Source organism: Panthera tigris, chromosome D2 (genome assembly GCF_018350195.1).
Source record: "Panthera tigris isolate Pti1 chromosome D2, P.tigris_Pti1_mat1.1, whole genome shotgun sequence".
NCBI lineage: Eukaryota > Metazoa > Chordata > Mammalia > Carnivora > Felidae > Panthera > Panthera tigris.
The window spans coordinates 78,649,804-78,675,444 of record NC_056670.1 but is presented as its reverse complement, the minus strand read 5'-3'; the positions used below and the strand labels follow the sequence as shown (position 1 = coordinate 78,675,444).

At 51.8% G+C, this 25,641-nt stretch overlaps 1 protein-coding gene across 1 annotated transcript in view; it reads left to right on the top strand.

Annotated features, from left to right (window-relative positions):
• The first annotated feature begins 303 nt into the window (after positions 1-303).
• CPXM2 (carboxypeptidase X, M14 family member 2) overlaps positions 304-25,641 on the top strand; it is a 140,213-nt gene continuing 114,875 nt past the window's right edge. The window contains exons 1-2 of the mRNA XM_042960604.1: positions 304-610; positions 10,400-10,498. Coding sequence (XP_042816538.1) covers positions 304-610; positions 10,400-10,498 — 406 coding nt within the window. The remainder of the gene's footprint in view (positions 611-10,399; positions 10,499-25,641) is intronic.

The following is a 25,641-nucleotide window of genomic DNA, read 5'->3' as shown; positions in this document are numbered from 1 at the left end:
GCTCCCACACCTGCCTCCGGGGCCGGCGGGGAGAGGGAGGGAAGACGGAAGGGCGGGGCCGGCCCCCTGCGCCCGCCCCGCGCCTCGGCGCGCCCCTGCCCGCCCCCGGCCCGGCCCAGCCCAGCCCAGCCCGGCCCAGCCCCGCGGGCCGGTCACACGCGCCGCAGGCCGGCAGCCTCCCGCGCCCCGTGCGCCGCGCTGCCGTCCCGGCGCCCCTGCCCCCGCGCCGCCGCCCGCGCCCGCCGCCCGCCCGGCGCTCCCGGCGCCCGTGACCCTGCCCAGGGCGCGCGGGGCGGAGCGGGCATGGCCCGCCGGGGGGCCGCCGCGCTGGCGCTGGCCCTCGCGCTCCTGGCGGTGGCCCTGGCCCGGGTGGGCGCCCAGGGCGCAGCCCTCCAGGCCCCGGACTACTACGTGCAGGAGACCTGGAGCCGGGAGCCCTACTACGCGCGCCCGGAGCCCGAGCCCGAGCCCTTCTCGCCGCCGCTGCCCGCGGGGACCGGGAACGGGGAGCGGGAGCCGCGCCCGCCCGAGTCCAGGCCGCCCAAGACGGCGACCAAGCCCAAGAAGGCTCCCAAGAGGGAGAAGCTGGCTCCCGAGGCGCCGCCGCCAGGTAAGTGACTTTGTGCGCTGGGCGGCCCGAGGGGGCGCCCGTGGCCGCGCGCCTCTCCCAGCGGTGGCCCTCTGGTGCGAGGGGACAGCCGGCCTCCAGGCCCGTGTGTCTGGGGCGCGACCCACCCGTCGCTGCCCCCGCCTCGCTGGGGGACTGCCCTGCGCCTCCCGCCGGCCGCCCCGAGCTCCCGGGCGCCTCAACCGGCTGGCGCTCCCCTCGCAGGTCCAGGTGCGCCCAGTGGGGAAGCTGCCTGGGGAGCTGGTGGCCCCGGTTGGAAACTGGCCGAGCAAAGGCTCTTTCTGCCGGGCACCCTTCCTTCTCTGTCTACTTTTTGCAGTCTTCCTCCAGGGCGTGTTCTGGGGAGTGAATTTACGATTTGGCGACGTGAAGGGCTGGCTTGCTTTGGCACAACGGCCTTCTGGGAGAAAGCTCAGCAGTGGGCCTTTACCCAGCCACTGTCCCCTCTCAGCGCCCTCCCTGGGTCCCGTGAATCCCCTGCCCAGTTGGGGCAGGACGGCAGAGCCTCTGCTGGGGAGGCTCCTGTGCCCGCGGAGAGGTTGGGCTGCAGATGGCGGGAAAGCCTAGGGGCGCCTGGCAGCCTGCGGGCCAGCCTTCCATCCATCCGCCTCTGCCAGCCCTGTCTTGGCAAATGACTTCCATGCGGTTTCACTCCTTGGGGGGGGGGGGGGCACTTTCTCTTAATTGTTCCAAACGTTCTTTGCTTCAACCGCAGAGGGCCGTGGTCCTAGTATTTCAGGATTGGGGAGTGAGCAGGCTTGTAGCCAAATTCCCTGGCCTCGTCATGGCCTTCCTTGAAAGGAGATGCACGCCGGTGGCACCCTCACACAGCTCCTGGCATGGAAGGAATTGCTTTTGCTTGGCTAAAGGCTTCAGAAAGTCAGCAGGAGGTGACAGGAAACGGGAGGGGGTGGGGACACCGAACTCTGAAATGTGTGGGCCCATCTCAGCAGCCCCGCTGCACATGTACAGGGTTGAGGGTTGGGCCCTGCCATGCCTCAGCGTGTGAACAGACTCTGCGAATGGGCAGGCGGTGCTGTGAGTTGTGTAACCCTGAAACAGAACCATCCAGAAATTCCAATATCTGCTGGGGAATTAGGAGAGTTAAGATGCATAAAACCACAGTGGTTTGATAACAGCAGTAGGAGGAGACACACACATTTGTAGACCATCTGCTGTGCCTCCGTGAGGAGCTTTGTGTATAGCGGTGTCATCTAATTCTTTCAGTGGCTGTGGGGGGTGGGTATTCTTTTTATGTGACAGGTGAGGAACCCGAGGCACTGACCCTTTTAGGAAATTAGCGTCACTGGTTGGCTTGGGAGATTTGAAAGCCCTTCTCCTGTGCTTTTGGACCCAAGGCCTTTTGGCTTTGGTAGTTTGGATCAGATTTGCAGGTGCTTTTGGTTTTTAGTAACTGCTGTGGGATTAGCGCAGGGCTGGGCACGGTGGGCGGGAGACACGTATGTTGGGTTCTGGGACTCACTGCGGGGAGGGCAGGGGAATGTAAGAGAAGCCCCAGACGGACTCTGAGGACCACACTTCATACCCGGGTCTGGGGCTCGGCACTCAGCTTCCTGACTCTTGGTGTCCTCATCCACAGAGGAAGCCCGAACCTGCCACCTCTCTTGGCTCGGTCAGTTGGTTTAAAAGCTGTTCAACAGAACCTTCCAGTGTGTCAGCGGATGGCTTTGCTAGTCTGTCTGTGAGTTGTTCGTTCATTCCTCGGGTGGTTACCAAGGACCTGTTTGACACCAAGTGTTAAATAAGGTCCGGTGGGTAGAGAGCGCGGGTCACATCCCCTGCCCCTGTAGACAGCGCGGAAGTTGGGGGGGGGGGGCTTTGAAAAAGTCATCACAGCTGTGCTGAGGGCTGGATCGCTGACCCCCAAACTGGAAAAAGGTCCTTGGAAATTCCAGACACCCCACTTCGAGGCTCCCTGGGAGAGCTGCCTCTCCCAGCCTGCCGTTCTTTGTCATGAGCTGGGTGAGCTTTTAAGAGCCCTCTCCCCCTCCCTCCCAGCAAGGACAAGCAAAGTGGGACCTTAACACCAACTTAAGACTCCGGTCCTCTTTTTTTTTTAACCCCCCGTTTTTGAGTGTTTGGCCGGTGGAACCCTCCACCCCTGGGCTCTAAGTGGAGGAGACGGGTTTAAGAATGACTCCACCAGGGGAGTCCATGGTGGTTGTGTGCAGTCACACTGTGTTGGGAAAGTGGTTTTCCCCCACTGTAAGTGGCCGTTCGGTGTCTGTGCCACTCGTGGTGCAACGGAAGCATTCGTCCCTTCATTGGACTTTCTCACAAGCGGGTGGTCATTATGCCGTCGGGAGGCATTTGCGGAGGAAGGAACGTTGTGTCGCAGCCTGGGGTGTGGAATGTGAACTTCCCGACGTGGCTTCACGGGGTGGATGGTGCACGATGCACACACCAGGCTCCGGAGGCCTGGTGGGGGAGTGAGGGGCTAGATTTAGAGGGCAGGAAGGTGGTAAACGTGTATGTGACTAATGTAAACGTTGATCATGTGCTTTGTCTTTACAGATGGCACCTCTTTTTCAGACCGCCCTGTCTTGCGTAAAGGTCGGGCTCGAGGGAAGTGGAAGGCAGGGGTTCTGTGTGGTAGGCTCCAGAGGGAGTCTTGTCTTAATCCCAGAGGAGGGTTTGCTTAAGGAACCGAGGATTTTGGGGACTTGATCTTGGTGTGAATTCGGCCCTGAGCCGTGGCTGTTCTGTCACGCCACCACCGAAATGTGCGACGGAAGTCACACGTTGCCGTTCTCCCGGAGGTGGCTCGGACAGCTGAATCCTTTGGTTAATTGAGCCCGTCGCGTTCTTTCCACGAGTGGCTGAGGGATTCCCAGGGAAGTAGAGCCCTGATGTACTGAGCGTTGTGGGATCTTTTTTAAGGTTTCATTTTAAAATAATTATAGGCTCACAGGCAATTGTAAAAATAGCATGGGGAGGGCCTGCGTAACCCAATGATAACATTTTGTAGAACTGTAGTACAGGATTTCCCTGCCTTGGCAGTATTGAGGTTCTGTGCCAGTCGTATATGTTGTGGGGGTAGGATGGGGGGACTGTCCTAGGCGTTGTAGGCTGCAGTAGCCTCCCTGGCCTCAACCAGCGGCACCCTCCTCTTAGTTGTGACAGCCAGAAATGTCTCTAAACATTGCCAGATGTCCCGAGTGGGTTAGGATCGCCGCTCTACGCAGGGTCAAAGCTGTAAAGGGACATCGGCACAATACTATTCACTGTTTTACATACTTCACATTTGCGTGTGTGTGTGTGTGTGTGTGTGTGTGTGTGTGTGTGTGTTGTTTTCTGTAATTTTATCACTGGTACGGGTTCCTGCAGCCGCTCTTACCATCAGGATACAGACCCGAGGGCTTCTTTTTTTGAGGTCGAGTGGGACTCACGATGGCGCAGTTTCTGAGGTCCTCGTGGCGAACATCGGTTAATCCCAGAATTCTAGAACTTGGAGGAAACCGCGTGGTCGTGCGTGTGAATTCTTGTTCGCCGCAAGAGTCCTATGCTGGGCTGCCCGGTGTCCGCTCACGCCCTTCCACCGATGGGCTTTTCCTACCTCGTCCATTGGATGAATGGTACTGACTGCTAGAGTGTTCTTTCTCGTAGGGACCTACCCACCTCTTTCTAATTCCACTTATTCGGCTGTTATGAGCCACATTCAATAGTTTCTAGGTCCCTGCGGTTGGAATGCTTTGGGGTCCAGAGATGGAGGTCTAGGTGCCCAGTTTCCACGATCCCAGCACGAGGGGCGCCATAGGGGACCACGTTTTAGGCACGTGTGTGGATTTGGGACGTCCTTACCTTGCACGTCATCTCCAAAGGGTTTGTGGCTATACTTTTTGTAGAAGATAAAACGGGACAGAAAAGCAAACCATAGGGGCGCCTGGGTGGCTCCGTCGGTGAAGCGTCCGACTTCGGCTCAGGTCATGATCTCGCAGTTTGTGAGTTCGAGCCCCGCGTCGGGCTCTGTGCTGACAGCTCAGAGCCTGGAGCCCGCTTCCGATTCTGTGTCTCCCTCTCCCTCTGCCCCTTCCCTGCTCACGACCGGTGTCTCTCTGTCTCTCAATGATAGAGAAACATTAACAAAAAATTAGAAAGGTCAACCGTCGTTCATAGACGTCACTCACCTTTTCCCTCCCCAGTGGTAGTGAGAAACAAACAGGCTGATACACCAGACACTAAATAGAAGATGTTGTTTCTTCCCCCTCCCAGGCCTTGGGTTCCTTTCGGGCTTCTGCTTGTGGGCCTGTTTGTTGCTTTCTTCCGGGACTGGCGAGAAGGCGTCGCTGTTTTCAGTGCAGGCGCCCGCCGTCCTGGCCCACGGTCCCGAGCCTGTGGAATTTGCAGAGCGGGCCGCGAGCCACGTTCGTTTGTGTGTCTGTGCCCGGAATCAGCGAGTTTGTGTTCCGCGCTGGGTTGTGCCCCCGTCGTGGGGGCGGGGGGTGGGGGGCGGAAATAACCAAAGACTCGTTATTTGAGCATATGTGGTGGTAAACAAAGCCCCTTCTGTTGTGTGCTGCAAGCCAGTTGTTGGAAGGGGCCTCGCTTCGGAGGTTTGCCTCGTCTCCCTTCAGCGCGTCTTGCTGTGTTCGGCCTTCGGCCGGACACGTCGTCTCTTGGGCAGAGCTGGAGCGTGGAGATCGGGAGAACGTGTCAGCACGTCACTGTGTATTTTAAAAGCAATCACGGGGCCATCAGCACGCATGAACGCGTAGCAAGAGCTCTTTACGTCAGGGTGTTAAACACTCACTCGAAGGGTGACATCCGAAGCATTTGTCCAGATAAGCTCCCTATAAAATTCTGAGGGAAAGGATGCTTTATAAAGAAGGCCGTTTGATGTGCCCCAGCAAGCAGCTTTCTAAGACACCGCCTCTCTTTCCAGAATGCTTTCCAAAGTCAACTCGTCATGCTGGCAAGCCCCCAGCCTGTGCCCGTGCTTCCAGAAGCCAGGGTCTGTGCGTGGGTGACGAAGGGGAGACACTCCCATGTTAGGGGGAGGCTGGGTGAGATGCCACGGTTCTTAAAAAATAGCCCTTGTGTTCCCCGTGCACCTCAAGGGTCCAAGGCTGCCGGATCTCATGGCAGATGGTGCCTTCAGTGCTGGGAAAGGACAGCCAGGGCCTCTGAGGCTGGGTGTTGAGGTGAGGATGTCCTCTGGATGTCCCCACCGGGGCCGGGGAGCCTGGGCTCTCAGGCTTGGCATCTCCAGCAATGACTCTGCCCTCTGTGGCTTTTTGAGGTCCCTGCCACCCTAGTGCCACTCTGGGATCACGAAACCCATGAAATTAGGGTGTCTTTGGATGGCTGGTGCCCAGAACTGATTGGCACCTGGTTGGCTCCTCATCGAGGCATCACGGAATGGTCGGAGGGGCACAGAACACCTCCGGAATGTTGACTGAGGACTCCAGTGTCACAGATTTGTTTGGAATTCTCGATCACGCGAAGGCACGTGTGGGTTGTTTGGCAGTTCACAATTCAGAGAGGGCCGGGATCGAAATCTGGTTCGGCCACTCAGGGGCACGTGTGGCTTCTCCAAGCCTCGGATTCCTCACTGTGACTCAGGACTCAGGATGCTTCCTGAGGTGTGGCGGGTCAACCTCCAGCCTCCCGGCCCTCGGAGACTCGGTATGGGGGCCCCTCCTACCCGGTCCCCCAGAGTCCCCAGCCAGGCTGAGTCCCGGTGGGTCTCGCTCAGTAACGCAGCCTAGGTTTATTGGTATTTCCTTCTCTGTGTCTTTCTTCCCTTGAACTCCATGCAGTCACCTCCCAGATATACTTCTGCACCCAAGGCTGCGTCTCGGGCTGTTTCCAGGTGGCACCCAGCCGAGACAGGCAAGTGCCAGCGGTGGCCTGCCCAGCGCCTGGCACATCCCCATCTGTTGCTTTTCCGCTGGTGGATCCTTCGAAGCAAAGGGCTTCTTATGTGGTTGCAGGTCAGGAAGGTGTCTGCCCCTGTGTAGATGTCGGGAGCGGCTGGCCCTCACGCCCCTGAGGCCCTGCTGGGGACCAAGCCAGCACGAGAGGCTGGCCCAGAGGAGGGGAGGGTGGCCTGCTAGTTTCCCAGGGAATACCCAGCAGAGCGGGGAGGGGAGAGCTTTTGACTGATTGGTTGGCTGGTTGATTTGGGTCTAGCCCTGGTGAAAAGTACTTAGAGAGCTGTGCTAAGTGCCTCCCAGCTCCACCCCAGACCTTCAAGGTCCCTGATTCACGGAGGCAGGTGTCTCATTCAACCACTCAGCCTGCCTTTCGGGATCTACTCGGTCCTCGGATTCCTGTCTCTACCAGGAGCTTGACTTTCTCAGAACTGGAGGAGACACAGGCTAATTCCCTCCCCACGCCATGGCCCTAGGCCCGCGAACACCCGCACACACGTTCACCTGCCGTGTCTTCCCGGCTGCCACGCGTGAGGGTTCTCTGCGGACGTGCGTGGTTGTGGAACCGCAATTACTGTCTGTCCTGAGCATCTGCATTTTGGGGGAGCTCCCGAGAACCCGTTGTGCGTTTGGGCGAGGCCCTTTCCTCTCACGTGGGTTCCTCAGCCAGAGGCAGGAGAGGAGCTTAGGGCCCCCGGGCTGAATCCTTCACCAGAGAGAGCACAGACCCCCTTGGGCTGGAATTTCCTGGGGAGAATGCAAAATATGCAGCAAAGAATTTTTTTTTCAGTTTCTGGAAGGGGGGGGGGGCTTGCGACTGGAAGCTTCTTGTATATAGAGTGGGGAAAAAATAGTTTCCTATCAACCGAGAAGCATGATGTTTATCACCATAGACCAGAATAGAACATGTGGCCCTCGTCCGCACTTCATTTTGCTACTTTTAAGGAATTCGCTTTTGTCACGCAGCCCAGATGGAGTTGTTGATTTTCTCTGCGCATTATTCCGCTGTCCTTTCATCTGCCTTCTGTGCCGACCGCGTGCCGCCTTTCTTGCTGGAAGCGAGGAAGGGGACTGGGAAGGGCCTCGCCTTGGAGCCCGCCTCTGGCTCTCCCGCCTCCTGGCTCTGTCCGTGACCGTGGGTGGGTCTCTTCTCTCCCGCTTCTGTGCCTCAGTGTCCCCGTCTGTAATTCACGGTCAGCTTCCTGCCCTCTCTGGGTCCTCGCCCACACCCGGTGTGGCGATCCACGTGGAAGTGCCTCCCAGGTTGTGACTCACGCTCCACGTGTGAGCGGTTACCCTTTAGCGGCTGGGGTGGCGCTTCGTGACGAGTGGGGCTGGGGGGCTGGGGGGTGGCGTCGGTGACGGAGAGAGAGACGCTGTCTTTTATTTGGTGGTTGCGGCAGGCCAGGCACTGCCCTGAACGCTTGACGTACGTTGTTTGTCTCCTCCCCTAAGTTCCACTGAGACAGGTGCCGTGTCTCCTTGTGTTGTCGATGAGGGCACGGAGCCTAGGGAGTGAGGTGGGTCACCGTGGGGCAGGGCAGCGGCAGAACCCGGCTGCCCGGGGCTGGGGCCCAAGCCGTAGGCCTACGATAGGCTGGAACTCTGTCACCGGATAACCAGAGGAGGTGACAGGGCTTCTGTGATCTATGCCCCTTTGCCACCTCCTCGGGGATTGTGTTCCCCACATGTCGGTCCCCCCTGGGGAGTTCAACTCTCAGGGCTTTGACATCTGCCCCGCGCCTGGGCCCCCGGTGGCTCCCCTGAGCTGCGTGGGCACGTTTGTGTCATGGGCGTCGATGCGGCACATGGGAGGTGAGGCTGGGGGCGTCACCGGGCCCCACTCTTTGATGCTTGCTCCCATGGTGGCACGGAGGCTCCACAGAGGTTGTCCTGGGAGAGAGAAGGCTTGCAACCAGTGGCCGACTTCGGGGAGGGTTGGGATGGAACATTCTTTTCCAGAACTTTGGCTTTTCCCTCACATATTTTGTAAAACTTTTTTCGTCCTTAATATCCTATCTTTCTGCCCAATAAGACTCCACACTCGTAAAAGTGATGGCACCGGTTTTTGTAAACAACCAAGATCTTTACGGACCCCTGGTCAGGCCCTTCAGAGGGGGCCATCTTTGGAGGTCACTGGCCGTGACATTCCTCCCCACAGAAGAGGGCAGATGCTGAGGTGACATCAGGCTGATGTCAGATGCTCATAGGTTCTCTGGCTCAGCTCTCTTCTGAACATTTTGGCTCTTTGGCTTTCTTGACCTGAGGGGGCACTTTCATGGAAAATGAAAGATACACCCAGCAGGCATCACTCCAGAATACGATGGAGAGAGCATCAGCTTTGGCTGGACCCAATGTGCCCTTTGAATTTTTTGAAGACTTAAGGTTTTCTTGATGAGTATCTTTTTTTGGGGGGGGGGGTTGGTGACTGTAGAACAGTCTGAAATGATTCATTAATTGGCACAAAGTCCACTAGATGTTTTTGGTATTTTTCAACTTGCTTTTTTAAAGTCCAAATAAACGTCCTTCTCCGCAGACCTGCCCTTCCTCTTGTTCTCGTCTGTTTGTCATTTAGTGACTCATTAGCTTGTTCATTCATTCATTCATCACAGCTTATTACGTACCAGACTCCAGAGATACGGCAGTAAACAGAACGAGACACAGTCCCTGCCCTCATGAACAGACTGACATATGTTACACGCATGTGATGATGCTTCACAGCACAGGTAGTGGGGGCTCTGGGACCCCGCCCGGGCCCTCTTTTCCTGTAGGTACACCTGTATCCCAGCTGCTGGGGTCTTGGCTGTGATGGCTCATAGCTGATCCCTTCTCCAGAATATAGGTGGGAAATGTACATCTGTCACTCTTTAGTTGGTTGATGTGTGGCCAAGCTAACCAACTGCAGAAGAGGTGGCTTCTTGTCTCAAGGTGGGGACAATGCTCTGTGTGTCGTTCCTGCTCCAGAGCTGCCCGTGGGATCAGGCTGAATCCGCCTCTGGCTGAGAGAGAATTCAGCCTTACTCAGCTCCTTCCTCTGCCCTGTCCTTCTTCTCCCTCCCCTTTCCCTTTAGAACCCCGCCCCCTTCCCCCCTAGCCACCCCCGTGATATATCGTGTGTAACTGAACCCCTGCATCAGGCTCCGCTTAGAGGCAACTCTACCTAAGAAAGGTGTTATCAGAGCCCATCCGAGGAGACATTGATTTAGCTGGGGAGTTCGGGAAAGCCAAAAGAGGAGGTGCCAAAGCTGAGATGTGCAAGATTAGCAGGAGTTAATTAGAGAACAATGCAAGGAGGAGGACCAGCGCATGAACTTAAGGCTGAAAGGAGGCTGGTATTTCAGGAGCAGAGAGAGGGAGTACAGCATGACAGAAGCTGGAAGGACCAGGGGAATGAGCAGATAGGCTTCCTAGAGTCTGGTAAGGAGTCTTTCCAATTGGTGGGGGCATCATCACTCCCATTCCCCCAGAGGGCCTTGGAGAGAACTGGTAGGAGGAACCCAACCTGGTGGGAAATCCTAGCGCTGTGGTCAGAAGTCCGGAGTTCCCAGCTCCGTTTTATCAATTAGGTGTGGTGTCACCACCTGGGCCCCCCGCGAGGGTCAAAGTCCTACCGTAGGGTATTTTGCAGTTTTCGAATAGGGACGGCCTGTATGTATACACTGTTTTTATGGGGAGTGTTAATTTCCCTGGGTGTTCGCAGTGACCCACTTCATCTCCTGTGACCACAAGCCCCTCAGCGTCCAGGGTGCCAACACTGGGGACAGGGGAGGCAGAGGGCGGGGGCGCTACTCTGCCGACGATGGTTGAATTCTCACCATCCTGGGAGGACTCTGACATGTGTGGAAGTAAAGGCATTTCTCTCTCTCCTTCTTTTTAGGTAAAAATAGCAGCAGAAAAGGCGTGAGAACCAAGAGCTCTGAGAAGGCTGCCAGTGATGATCACAGCGTCCCCGTGGCCCGTGACGAAGTCAGAGAGGGTGAGGGAGGCCCTGTGGAGAGCCTCCACCGGCCCAGGGCGGGCAGAGTCCCTTGGAACAGCTGCCAGCTGCAGATTCCCCTGGGGCTGCCTGGGGCTGCCTGGGGCTGCCTGCTGTCTGCGGGCCTCTCTGGCCTCTGCGGCCTCTCTTTTACCATTATCGAATGGGGGAGGAGGGAAACATTCAGAGCCACTCTCTCTCCTGCAGGGCGCAGAAACTCACAGCCGCATTTTCCCCACTGACTCAACAGAAGTCATTGCAGAATCTCTGCAGGGTGGGTTGCCTTGTCCGCCCCCGCCCTGTGCCGCCTGGCATGGCAGCCTCATGTCCTTTCTGGTGGGGCCTCATAGCTGCCCGTGTACATTGCGTGTACGTTTCTTATCTCCCAGCCAGACCCAGGGGCCTCTGGAGTCAGAGAGAGAGTCTCGTATTTACAAACCACGTGATGCTAGTCTTGGGGTCCTACTCCATTGTAAAAATACTGGTCTTTTAATTACTTACCTTAGGATGGCCGAAGACATCGGTTCTAGACTCCTGGGTCAAGTCTGGCCCACTAGCGCTGGCTGTTACCGTGATCGACTGTGACCGTCACTGTTACTCTATCTCTATTACGCTAAGCTCTGGTATCTAGGATTGCACTTCTCCTAATATTAATAGCAACCATTTCTTAAACATTTCAACTTTCAGTAGCTTAAGGCCAGGCACTGGGCCTCGTGTGCAGTATCTCTCAGTGTCTCTCTGCATGTGGTGGATATTACCGGTATCGTCATTATCATTATCCATATATTTTTAAATTTTTAATGTTTTTATTTATTTTTTTGAGAGAGAGAGAGAGGGAGACAGAGCACGAGCAGGGGGAGGGGCAGAGAGAGAGAGGGAGACCCAGAATCCAGAGCAGCTCCAGGCTCCGAGCTGTCAGCACAGAGCCCGACGCGGGGCTCGAACTCACGGACCGCGAGATTGTGACCTGAGCCGAAGTCGGACACTCAGCCGACTGAGCCACCCGGGCGCCCTGTACCATTATCTGTATTTTATGGATAAGGAGAATGAGACTTGGTAGTATGTGTCATTTGCTTGTGGTTATGCAGCCTGTAAGTGGCAAAACGGGGATTGGAACCCAAGATTTTGAGTCTAGACTTTCTGCTTAGCGCAGCCGCTTAAGTAAACACAATGTTTCACAACTTTGCCTGTAAGGGAGGCAGGATCTGTTTTCAGCTGCTCTGTGAGCCCATCCACGTGTAATAGAGTCGGTTGTCATGAAGGGAGCTGCAAATTCCCTTAGGCGTAATGTCATGGTTTGGGGCTGTGTTTCTAACCAAAAACTTACCGTCTAAGAAATCATAGGTATGACCAACAGTGCCTCCTAAAATACAAACGGAAATTCAACAAACTTCTGTAATCACTTAACAAGTAGGAATTCTCTCCCATTTTAAAGCAGACAGGCACACACTGTTGCCATTGCCATCAGTCTGTGGTAGGGTCCCCTCCCTAAGGAGAGAAAAAAAAGAGAGAAAAGAAAAACACACACACACACACAAAAACCCCGTGAAGGTAGCCTGACTATGTGCCTACGTGACAAGATCCCTCATGACCTTGTAAACATGAGATCACTTGATCAGACTGCATGTTTGTGTGTTACCATAAATGGGAGGCAAAGAAATAGAAAATGTATAAAAAAACTACTCTACATGGCGTGCGGGGCTCAGTTCTTCGGGTACGAACCCAACTGAGCGGTGCCGGCACGAATAAAGTTGCTTCCTGGAAAGAGAAGCCTCAGGGTCACGACTCTGTGTGAGAATCCGGCCACGTATCAGGAAGGTGAGCTGAGGACGCGTGATGTGGGGCTGCGTCTCTGCTTCTTCCCCCTGGTGGACCCCGTGACCTTGGGGGTCGCAGTGAAATGGGTGGTAATCGGACGCCCACCTCGGGCGGGCCTTGGGCACGACTTTTGTCCCTGTGTCCCAGCAGGCTGATCAAAACGCCAGCGGTCCCTTCAGGATCACAGGGTTGGGCAACGCCTTCCAGGGCTGGGTTCTTGCTGCCCTCGGATGCGGGCCGCCGAGGCCTTTACTGTTTTGTTCATTTTTGAGTACTTTAAACATTAGAAAAAATATTTTGTCTAGATCTTTTTTTTTTTTTCCTTTTCTTTTAGCTTTGGCACGGGGGTTGGTTCAAATTGTTTTAGTTGTTCATTCCCAGGACTGGAAGTTATTAAAATTTGGGGAGGCATTTGCAGGAAGATTTTTCAAGGCTCATTTCTTTACACGTGTGTACGTGCGTGCACACACGCGCACGTGTGCTCTAGCCCACTCAGAGTTGTGTCCCTGGCCTCGGCCTCAGAGCGCTGTCTGCGTGGGCTGGGGTCCCTGGTCTCCAGGACAGCCGGCACGGCTCTGATTCACTGAGTGCGCTGCAGGGGATTTCGGTGCGTGGGACTTCTTTACATCGCCCTCCTGTTAAAACAAAATCGAGGCTTTGGGGGTAACCCAGGGGGGCAGAGGAGCCGTGTGGGGGGGGCCGTGATATGCAAATATAGGAGGGAGAGAGAAGACCTGGCCGTGGAGGTGGTGCACGGAGGCAGGTACCCCTGCAGTTAGGAACCCTGGCCTGGGGTCAGGCAGGAGCCCCCGGGGGAGGTGCTGGGCAGAACGGGGGGCCTCACATACGTAGCCGGGCACTCTCAGAACCCGGTGCCCAGCCTCCTCTCCGTCTCTCCCCAGATCTCGCTGGGCAGGTGGCAGGATGAAGGGGTCGGGTGGCAGGTGGACAGACGTCACCTGCATCGTGGCCGATGGAGATGTCACCCGCTTCATCTTCAAGGTGTGGGTGGTCCAGACATCAGCCCCATCTTGTTATGTGAGCGAGTGCCATCAAGGGCTTGTGTCAGATGCGGACTTCTCCCCTTGGGGACTCTGGCTTGGAGGACACGTGACTGAGGAGCACTGTCAGCTCGGGCAGGTTTCCAAAGCGCATCTTAGATACTGTCCTGAGATGGTCCATGCGGTTGGTTGCATCATTGGTCTAGTTCGTCAGCTCTCCTTGTGTCTGCCCCATTGTCATGTGACTTTTCCGTTCCCTTCACAGCAGGCGAGAGCCCCTTGCCTTTGGGCTGGTCTGTGTGCCTTGCCGGGTCCGGCAAGAATAGAATAAGGCGAATGCCAAGGTGCCAGTTCTGAGCTGAGGCCTTGAGACAGTTTACTTGTTTCTGTTTGCCTCTCATTTCTGATCTCTGCCTCCTTTTTTTTTTTTTTTTTTGTTAAGTTTATTTGCTTATTTTTTTTTCCAACTTTTTTTTTTTTTAATTTATTTTTGGGACAGAGAGAGACAGAGCATGAATGGGGGAGGGGCAGAGAGAGAGGGAGACACAGAATCTGAAACAGGCTCCAGGCTCTGAGCCGTCAGCACAGAGCCCGACGCGGGGCTCGAACTCACGGACCGCGAGATCGTGACCTGGCTGAAGTCGGACGCTTAACCGACTGCGCCACCCAGGCGCCCCTAATTTGCTTATTTTGAGAGAGAGCGAGCGCACAAGTGGGGGAAGGCAGAAAGGGAGAGAGAGAGAGAATCCCAAGCAGGCTCTGCACCATCAGCTCAGAGCCCCGTGCAAGGTTCACACCCACAAACTTCAAGATCATGACCTGAGCCAAAATCACGAGTCGGATGCTTAACTGACTGAGCCGCCCGCCCCCCCCCCACCAGGCACCCCTGCCTCCTTTTTCACCCCAGCCAGACACGGGCTTGTTTCTTACATGTGTCGTGTGCTGAGAACATGGGTCATGTGTTTTCTCCCAAGAACTGGACAGGCGTCTGAGTTGGTAACGGAGAGGGCATCTTGGGATCAGGCTTTACCCTCACTGGCTGTGCGACTCTGGGCAAGGCCCTAACTTCTCTGTGACTCAGTTTCCTCCTCTGCAGAGTGGGGAGGACATCCCTTTATGGGGCTACGTGACCGTGAAATAGCGTCCGAAGGATGCTGCACGCAGAGCACACGGCAAGCCCTCGGCGAGCATTAGCGATGGCTTTTATTTGCTATCTGGGATTTGTTTTGTGCGTGTGTCTCAGTTACAGGAGTTGGCAGACGTTTTTAAAGGATCAGACCGTAAATATGTGGTTTGTTGGCCAAGAGGCAAAATTGAGGACATTATGTACTTAAATAACCATTTAAAATGTAACCATTAAAAACTACAAAACTATTCTTATCTCTTGGGCCCTACAAACACAGGTGGTGGCCTGGATTTGGCCATCACATGGGCTGAGGCTTGCCAACCCCTGCCTTCGAACTTCAGTTTTCTCGCAAATGCTGCCTCCAGGAAGCCTGCCCTGATCACCTCTCTTTCATTTTCCTAGACCTCCTCCTCAGGGTCCAGTCCCCTCCTCTGTCACATCCTAGTGACTCCTACGGGCAGCCCTTCTCTTCTGTGAGGATATGAGTCTCAAGATCTCGGGATCCTCTGTTTCTTCTCAGGATACACCCAGTGCTCGACATGAATGGCGGACTCGTTTACTGAGCCCCTGCCCCGTGCTGGAACTAGCGTTCTGGGCTACAGAACGCGTACTCTGTGTGTGTTCAAGTGGATTCTTCGTGACCCAGGACAGCTGAGCCAGCCTCCGTAGGAAGTGTTCTTTGATCTGTTGGAAAGGAACGTGATTTCCCGCCATCGTGGGTGTAGAATGGGTTTCCTCAAGGGATGCATGTCGGTGAATGGGAGCTTCCTTATGCCTGGGCTGGGTGAGATTTGAGGCTTTAAGCAGGTACCCTGCTTGGGGATTGACCTACTCTGTGTGTGTGTGTGTGTGTGTGTGTGTGTGTGTGTGTGTGATACATGAGAGTGTTTCACTGCTGTGGGCAGTTTGGTTTTTCATCCAAGCCCTTGTTGGGAGCCTTTCCCTACTGTTGTGTGGTCAGACGCTCCCTGGGGCTCAGCTCTGGTCTCCCCTAAACATCTGGCAGAGCTGTTGAGGGCAGGGGAGTGACTCTGAGACTCCCGATTCTGGAAGAGGTGCGGCTGATGTGGTCCCGGCAGTGATAACGCGGTCACGTCTGTATTTCAGACCCCTTGGAAGCGAGGGGGGGCGGCCAGGGGCCAGGATTGGGATGGGGTCGCACCCCTCTCGGACATACCTTGCTCGGGAAACCTGATGAATGTGGGCATCTGGGACACCTCCACACTTTGCTAGCCCCCCACTTTCAACTCTGTCTCAAACTTGCCTAGAAAGTTATTTCAGTCTCTTGGGGCACCTGGGTGGCTTAGTCGGTTAAACGTCCGACTCTTGGTTTCAGCTCAGGTCCTGATCTCACGGTGCGTGGGATCGAGCCCCGCATCGGGCTCTGGGCTCACAGCACGGAACCTGCTTGGAATTCTCTCTCTCTCCCTCTCTCTCTCTGCCTCTCCCTCACTTATGCTCTCTCTGTGTGTCTCAAAAATAAGTAAACTTAAAAAAGAAGAAAGTTATTCTTCAGTCTCTGAAGTGAAACATGTCTTGTAAGGTATTTCCCAGCCTTCCTTTGCAACGTGAGAGATTTATTTTTTTCTCCCAGTGGTTTTGTGGCAGGGCCTTCCCCGGGTCGGGTTAGGGGTCCTGGGCTCGCCGTTGCCCACGGTACGCTGTGAGCTGAGTGTCTGTTAATGCCCTGTGGGCCATGGTGAGCCTGGGGCCACAGGCTGCAGAGGCCTTGGTTTGGAACCAGGGCCACAGTGGACTTGCCAGCAGAGAAATTCCTTCCAGACGAGGGGTCGGGGGACGGGGCTCTGATGTGGTCGGGAGCACCATGGGCTCCGCTCACTTTCTGTCACCCAGCTGACCCCGGGTACGGTTCTGGGCCACCAAGGTCACACTAGTGACCTTGCCGAGGAGACACTGTAGCTCCTTTGAGCCCGTGCAGCGGAGGCCAGCCCACATCTCGGGATTTTGCTCGCGTGACCTTTCTGCCTGTCTTCTTCCCATCCTGCCGCTGCTTCTGTGATGAGACCCTCCTCTGCAATTCTGCTCCGCTGGCTCTGGGATGGGCTTAGCAGAAAACCGAATTTGCCACGTCACCCCCTGAAACTTAGGAAGAGACACAGAAATTTAATTCCACGTAACGTGCAAGTTGTTCTAGAACAGATTTCTTTCCTGGCCTGTGAAACGTGTCGACCACGCGAGTAGTGGACGCACCTTGCAGAAAATTTGAAAGATGTAGAAAACAAAGACGAGAATAAAACAAAACACAGTCTTATCTTCCAGAGACAACCGCAGTCAGCATTTGGAGTCTGTCTCTCCACTCTTGTCTGTGTGTGTGTGTGTGTGTGTGTGTGTGTGTGTGTGTGTGTGAATTTATAAAACCTCCTTATATGTGAAGGACAAGAGACCCTCCATTTATATGTTGCAGTGTAGTTAAGAACTCAGGAACCGCGCTGAGTCGAACTCAAAACCCAGTCCACCGTTTATTAGCTGTGTGCTCTCAGATGTGTTATTTAACTTCTCTGTGCCTCAGTTTCCTCAGATACAAAATGGGGGTGATAATTGGACATCCCCATCGGATCGGGATAAGTGTCTAATAAGGTCACTTGAATAAAGCACTTGCAACAGTGGCTGACAAGTAGGTTCCAGTGAACGAGCTTTGTATCAGTCATTGATGTGGGCCCTGAGGGCCCTTGCCGCATGTTTTAAAGGCCTGGGCCAGGGCAGGAACATAGAACGATCTGTTCCTCGAACGTTTGAAAGAACGAGATAGTAAATTCCTTTGAACTAGGCGTTTTCCACCCAAGAAATTCTTTGATCAATCTGCTTCCTTTCATGGTTACTGATCTGTCAGAGTTTTTATTTTTGTAGTAATGTTGATAAGGTTTATTTTGAAGACATCAGTGCTCTATTGACGTATTTTCTTTTTGCAGCGTGTGTGCTTATGTTTTGTTAATTTGTCAGCTTATTTATTTTCGAGAGGTTTTAGATTTTAGATTTAGAAAAATGAAGGGAGACACAGAGAGTTCCTGTGTATCTCCACTCCTCTGCTTTCCTACCGTGATACATTTGTTGCAAGTGTTGGGAATATTGATACGTTCTTATTAACTGAAGCTCATAGGTTACATGAAGGCTTCCGGTTTTTGTCTTTGTCTTACATTCTCTGGGTTTTGGCAAATGTGTAACGACGCGTAGCTACCATTAGAGTACCATACAGAATGGTTTCACTGCCCTAAAACTCCCCGGTACCCCAGCGACTTATTTCTCTCCCCCTCCCCTGAACCCCTGGCAACCACTGATCTTTTGACTGTCTTCAGAGTTTTACCTTCTTCACAATGTCACCTAGTGGGAATCATAGAGCATTTGCTTTTCTCATTTCTTTCACTTAGTAATATGCATTTAAAGTTCCTCCCTGTCTTTTCAAGGCTTGATAGCTCATTTCTTTTTATCACCGAATAATATTCCATTGTCTGGCTGCACTACCCACAATGTACTCATCCATCAAAGGACGTTTTGGTTGCTTCCAAGTTTTGGCAATTATGAATAAAGCTGATATAAATATTCATGGGCAGGTTTTTTTGTGTGGCCATGTTTTCAACTCATTTGGGCAAATCCCAGGGAACACAATTACTGGATATTATAGGAAGAGTATTTTAAGTTTTATAAGGAATTTTGTCTCATTTATAGTACCCCCCCAACAACAACAAAAATTGGTGTTACTGTTTCTTTTTTTTTTTTGTCCTTTCAATATGCATTCTGAAATCTTAAAAAAAATTTTTTTAATGTTTGTTTATTTTTGAGAGGGGGGAGGGGCAGAGAGAGAAGGAGACACAGAATCTGAAGCAGGCTCCGGGCGCCAACATGGGGCTCGAGCCCACGAACCACAAGATCATGACTTGAACCGAAGTCGGGTGTTCAACTGACTGAGCCACCCAGGCGCCCCTAACTTTCTTTCTTGCTTTCTTTTTTAAAATTTGTTTATTTTTGAGAGAGAGAGTGTGAGCGAGGGAGAGGCAGAGGCAGCGCCCTGGGTGCTGTAAGCCCAGAGCCCCATGTGGGGCTCAGTCCCACGAACCGTGAGATCAGGACCTGAGCTGAAATCAAGAGTCAGACGCTTAACTGAAGGAGACACGCAGATAGCCCTGCATTCTGAAACCTTTACGAATTTGTTACCACATCACTGATGTGATTTTCTGCTGATAATATTTCACTCTTACTGCTTCATGCAGGATATTTCCTACTTTTATTTTTAGATAAAGCAGACATATAGAAAAACTACATATAATATGTATGTTCTTTTAACAAACATCTGTAAAGCTAATCCCTGTGTAACCATCACCTGAATCAAGAAGTAAGAGTCTTGTCAGTCTTCCCTGTCACATCATTATCCCTTCCACTGTCGAGGTGACCTCTATTCCAGCTTTGACAGATTTTCCTCATAGTTTTACTGCTTATGTTTGTATCTCTGGATAAGTTAGTTTGGCCTAATTTTGAAATTCACATAAATGGAATCATACTGTGTGTACTCAGTCACACATATCTTGTAATTTTCTATCAAGGTTCTATATTTCTTCTGTTCATTCATTCCATCACTATATAGGATTCCATCATAGCACTACATGACAATTTTTTTTTTATCCTATTTTAGTGCTGATGGATATTTGATTTATTTCCCGATTCTATATTTTATGAAAAGTGCCACCGTGAAAACTCTTGTACACGCATGGGCGTAGGTTTTCTTTCCATAATTCTTGAACCCGTGGGCGTAGGTTTCTCCAAGTATATATACACTTTGGAATAGCTGGGTTTAGCTTCCCTGTGGAACAAATGCTCAGTTGTTTCCCTCAGGGGGCATGCCATTCAGACTTCCTGGTCAACACTGTGTAAGCTCCAGACTTCACATTCCGAACAACTGTTGTATGATCAGACTTTCATATGTGGCCAATCTGGTGGGTGTATAATGATGATTCACTGTGATATCATCTACATTTCCTAATTATTAATGAGGTTCAGCATCTTTTCATGTACTTACTTGCCATTTGGATCTTTTTTTTTTTGGTGACATTTCTGTTCAGTTGTTTTCTTACAAATGTTTCCACTCTAAGTAGATTTTACGGTGTCGATGGCAAATGCGTTCTCTGTTTATGGCTTGCTTTTCATTCTTGTGGGGTCATAATGAACGAAAGTTCTTAATTGTAATGTAGTCAAATATGCCAATTTCTTTTCCTTTGGTTGCTACTATTTGTGACTTGTTTTAGAAATCCCTTCTTACTCCATAAGCATAAAGATATTTTATAGTGTCTTCTAAAGCTTCCTTTTCCCTTTTTGATTTTGCAGTTAGGCCTTCAACCCCCTGGAATGGATTTTGTTTATGATATGAAGTTAGAATTCAGTTTTATTTTTTTCCTTGAAGTACGCAAGTGGGGTGATAATTGTTTGCCTGCTGTTTTGCAGTGTCTGTCGGGGATTAAGAGTCCATATATGTATGGTTTTGTTTTCGGGCTTGCTGTTCTTTATCATTAATTCATTTTTCTACCCATACATGAAATACCTTACTCTCTTAACTACTATAGCTTTATAACAAATCTTGATATCCAGTACAGCAGGACCTAGTTCTCCTTTAAAAGTTTTCGTTATGCTTGACTCCTTGTGTGCACATGTGCATGCATGTGTGTGAGTGCACACACACACATTTACACCACCTGGTCAGGTTCTTCAAATACCTTTCTGAAAACTTTGGGGATTTTGATGGCAGTTGCATTGATGTCATAAATCAATTTGGGGAGAATTAACATTGAAGACATTATGTCTTACAATCCATGAACATGGTATATCTCCCCTCTTGTTCAATCTTTTAAAATATCTCCCAATAAACAGATCTTGCCCATCTTTAAAAGATTTATTCTTTGATATTTTCTATTTTACGATGCTTTTAATTTCAGTTTTCTCACTCTTTCTCGCTAGTATACAGGAGGACAGTCAACGTTTTCTATGATTTATATCCAGCGACATTGCTAAACTCTTATTCAAAACAACTATTTATGTATTTACTTGGATTGGGGTACAAAATCACAATATATGCTCAATAATGACAATTTTGTTTTTTCTTTCCATCTCTTACACTTTTTATTTATTTTTCTTGACTTCATCGGCAGAGATCCCTACTTAAAAATAATAGGTCTTTCCTTACAGGTTTTAATTCTGCCTTTGGGTTTGTAGTTTTCTTGATATTTGGCCTTAATTTAAATATTTTTTTTTCTATACTTGGGATGAATAATTTCTGGGAAAATATTTTCCTGGTTATTACATGAAATCACTTTAAGAGGCACCTTACTTCTCAGAGTCTTTTGGGTGATACGTCTCGTGTTCTTTTGTGTGGAATTTTGTCCTTCGTAGACTGCCTATCAGTGTTTATTCTTTAGTATCTTTTAACGAGGCAAAATGCAGCCAGATTTCCTCCACTGGGGGGCAGTTGCAGCCCTTTCTTAGGTCTATAGATGTTGACCCGGTCAGCACGCAAACCCCCAGTACAGTTTCCACTTCCAAGCAGCCCTTCATCAGCTACATAATTTTGCTTCCCCGAGGCGCTGACTTCTTCCTGGCTGCAGTTCTTAGACACTTTGGTCTGATGGGACACATGGGAGAACTGTAATGACCTTCCTATGCTGTCATCAGTGTCCTTGTCTTGGTGCCACACTGTCATTCTGTGTGACAACTGTCCCTCCTTCCTGTCCTGTTGTTTTCTGCAAGCTTCTGAACCGAACAGTGTGGAAACTTGATGGGGGTTGGGGAGGAGAGGTGAGCACCTGGCCGCCTCAGCCACATCTGAGCTTTAGAGGTGGCGTCCAGTTTTCTCATTGCTGCAGACCCTGAACTTCAAAATAGAGGCATCAAGGGGGATGAAGGGTTGCCTGCCTCTCCTCTGGTTGTCTCCAGTTTTCCCCCAGCTGTCTCTGTCTGACTCAGCTGTGGGAAATATTCTCGCACATCTGGCACTAGGTTGAAGCACTGTTGAGAATTTTTCCTTTGGAGAGCCTTTGTAGGTTTTTAGGATGTGTTTCGGAGAGGTCGCAGAAATTTAAGCTAGAATTCCCTGAAGTCTGTGATGCTTCCGTACAACCGGTGAGTTTATGAGATACGTCAAATAACCCTGAACACGTTGCGAGAAAGTCTTTTTAAAGAGATCTTAAAAAGCAAACAGCTCTTTATTTTGAAATAATTGCAGAGTCACAGGAAGTTGTGAACGAATGGGTGCCGTGCACCCTTCACTCTGCCTCCTTCGGTGCTGACATTTTGCATAATTGTGGCACAGTAACAACATTTACAGATCATATTCACATTCTACCCATTATACGTGTGTGTGTGTCTGTATGTGCACATAGTCCTGTGTCCTTGTACTGCATGTGCCGTTTCGTGGAAATACCACCAACACAGAGGTACTGGGCCGTCCCTTTGTGGTGGCTCTTCCTCGTGCCATTGCTTCATAGCCACCACCCCCCTCAGCGTCCCTGACTCCTGGCAGCCTCTAAGCTGGTCTCCATCTGTATAGTCCTGTGTTTTCAAGAATGTTAGATGGATTAAATCATACGGTGTATAACTTTGAGACTGGCTCTTTTCTCTCAGCATAATTCTCCTTTCCTCTTTCTGAACTGGACAAGTAGACTTGGTTGGCATTCGTATGATGTCGCTGTCGGGAAAAACAAAGTCTTCTTCTCCTTCCCCTCCCCCTCCCCCTCCTCCCCCTCCTCCCCCTCCTCCTCCCCTCCTCTCCCCCTTCTCCTCACCCTCCTCCTCCCTTCCTCTCCCCCTTCTCCTCCTCCTCCCCTCCTCCTCCCTTCCTCTCCCGCTTCTCCTCCTCCTCCTCCCTCTCCTCTCCCCCCTCTCCCCCTTCTCCTCCTCCTCCTTCTCCTCCCCCTCCCCCTCCTCCTTCCCCTGCTCTCCCCCTTCTCCTCCCCCTCCTCCCCCTTTTCCTCCCCCTCCTCCCCTCCTCCTCCTGTCCCTTCTCCTCTCTTCCTCTCCCCCTTCTCCTCCTCCTCCTTCTCCTCCCCTCCCCCTCCCTCTCCTCTCCCCCTTCTCCTCCTTCTCACCTCCTCCTCCTCCCCCTCCTCCTCCCTTCCTCTCCCCCTTCTCCCCCTTCTCTCCCTCCCCTCCTCTCCCCCTTCTCCTCTTCCTCCTCCTCCCCCTCCCCTCCTCTCCCCCTTCTCCCCCTCCTCCTCCCCCTTCTCCTCCTCCTCCTCTCCCTCCTCCTCCCTTCCTCTCCCCCTTCTCCTCCTCCTCCTCCCCCTCCCCCTCCCTCTCCTCTCCCCCTTCTCCTCCTCCCCTTCCCCCTCCTGCTCCCTTCCTCTCCCCTCCTCCTCCTCCTCCTCCTCCTCCTCCTCCTCCCCCTTCTTCTCCTCCCTCTCCTCCTCCTCCTCCCCCTTCTCCTCCTCCCCCTCCTCCCCCTTCTCCTCCTCCCCCTCTCCTTCCCCCTTCTTCTTATTCTTCTTATATAATACATATGCAGGAAAGTCTTGAAATCACAAGAGCATAACACATTGGATTGTCACGTACACCACTCACGTATAATGTAAATGCACTAAACTATCATTTAGATCAGAAATAGATGACCAGACCAATGAGGCCTCCCTCCCACCCCAGTTAGTCACTAGTCCTGTTCTCTCTCAAAGAGAATCACCATCAGAGATTCCTCTTGCCTGTTTTTGAACTTGGAATCGCACATTGTGTCTGGTTTGTGTCACTTAATATTATGTTTATGAGATTCCTACATGTCGTTGTGTATACTTACGGTTCATGTATTTTCATTGATGTGGCGTGGCTATGCCAGATCTATTTATTCATTCTCAAGCTAATGGGCATCTGGGTTGTTCTCAGTTTTTGGCTATCACAAATGGTGCGCGTAAAAGTCTTCTGGAGCGTGTGTGAGCATGTTTCTGTTGGGTATATCACCAGGGTAGGATCGCTGGGTCACAGGGCATGGGTATTTACATTTTTAGTAAGTTCTCCTGGAGGGTTTTCTGGATCAGTTGTACCCATCAACACTTCTCTACCAGCGTTGTTGTTTTGCTTCCTTGCGACTTTTGATATATGTCTTTTTGATTGTATCCATATGGGTGTGTGTGTACTCCCATCTCCTAGGGGCCTTCATTGGTGTTTTCCTGAAGACAAATGACTTATGCTCATTCACTGTCAGAATATCTTCCTTTGTGAACGCCTGCTCAGTTCTTTTGTTCATTGTTTTTCTTATTGATTTATAGGATGGCTTATTATATGTTTGCCTTTCTTAAAAATACTGTGGGTAGGAGTCCTTTGTCAGAGGTATGCACAGTAATATCTTTTCATACTCCTTATCTTACCTCTGCACATAAGTAATGCTATCTTTTGTGAATTTTTAATTTTTTAATTTTTTAAACGTTTATTTTTGAGAGAGAGAGAGCGAGAGAGAGTGCACACAGCAGAGGAGGGGCAGACAGAGAAGGGAGGCACAGAATCTAAAGCAGGCTCCAGGCTCTGAGCTGTCAGCACAGAGCCCGACGTGGGGCTCGAACTCACGAACCGTGAGATCATGACCTGAGCCGAAATCAAGAGTGAGACGCATAACTGACTGAGCCACCCGGGTGCCTCAGTGCTATCTTTTGAGTAACATATGTTCTTAAATTTAGTATAGAACAATCATCAATATTTTCCTTTAGTGCTGTTTGTTGCATGTTTAAATTCTTCTTCTTCTTCTTTTTTTTTTTTTTTTTGCCTACTGCAAGATCACAAAGCTATTTTCCTGTGTTGCCTTCTAGAATAAGGTTTCCTTTTACATCAACTTATTTCCATTAAAACTCTTGATTTTAATAAGAATATACAGTAATAGTGCAGGTGCTACATGGAAAAATTCATGAAGATAATAAGCAGGTGACCGAAGTTTGAGAAATGCAATTTTGAAACAATAATTACTCCTTTTTTGGCTTTATAAGCAATGTACAGAGAACAAAATACTAACTTTCCACAGCTGGTGCAGGCATAATGATGATCAGTTCTGTGGGATCATAATACACATTCATTCATTTACTCGGGAAATATTGATTGGCCTTTGGGGATTCAGTGATGGAAAGTCCTAGTCGCTGCCCTGTGATGGAAGCAGTGTGCTTTGTACCTTTGTTAGGCGGGGGTGGGGGGGTAGGATGAGAGGGTTGAGTGTCAGGGAGGAAGCCTTGGATGCTTTTCAAGCGAGGCAGCCACCCATCAGCCATCAGCGGGCGGCAGTCAGAGCCTCTGGGATGCGGGTGCTCTGGGCGGGTTCTGGGCGTGAGAGGCATCAGCCCGCGGTCCATACTGTTCCTAGAGGGTTTCCTCTGCCTGATTGGTGGGACCTGCACAAGGGGAGCTCTGAGCTTGTGCAGCTTCAAGGGAAGAGACACCAGCCAGGTTCTGAGGGGCTCAGAAGATCGCCCGGGAGCTTTAGAGACCAGGGCCGCTCTGCAAGCCTGTCCATCAGAATCTCTGGGGAGGACGGTGGGCATCAGTTTCTTTTAAGGCTCCCCAGGAGATTCTGTTTCTGATGTCAGGTCAGGGTGAGGACAAATTGGGGAAGGAGTCCCGGGGCGAGGGGGGTGCTTTCGAAGGGTGGCTGGATAAGACCGAGATCAGCCCCTTCCCCAAAGACCCTGGGCACGGCGCGCCCCTCTGGGAAGCCCGAGGTATCTGAGACCGGCAAAGAACGCTGCAGACGTGTCCTCCAGGGCAGCAGGAAGCCGCCTCCACACCCATCCATCAAAGAGAATGTCAGGTTCAGAAAGGCAAAGGATGGAATGTCGTTAAGTCAGAGCTGTCTGATTTATGGCGACCGTGTGGCTGTGAGCCTGTCCTCCGCAGCGCACTCGAGGTCTTGGAGAATTCTTTGCTCTGCTTCCAGCAGACGATCACAGCAGGCCCGATGGCCTGGGACACTGAGCTCCCCTGGGCCAGCTGGTAACGCCTGTCCCAGCCTCATAGCCTTTCTCCGACGTGACCCCAAACACCACCGCGAAACTCGCGTTTGTCTTATGTTCTTGCATTTTCTTTTCTTTTTTTTTTTTTTTTAACGTTTATTTAGTTTTGAGACAGAGAGAGACGGAGCATGAACGGGGGAGGGGCAGAGAGAGAGGGAGACACAGAATCGGAAACAGGCTCCAGGCTCCGAGCCGTCAGCCCAGAGCCCGACGCGGGGCTCGAAC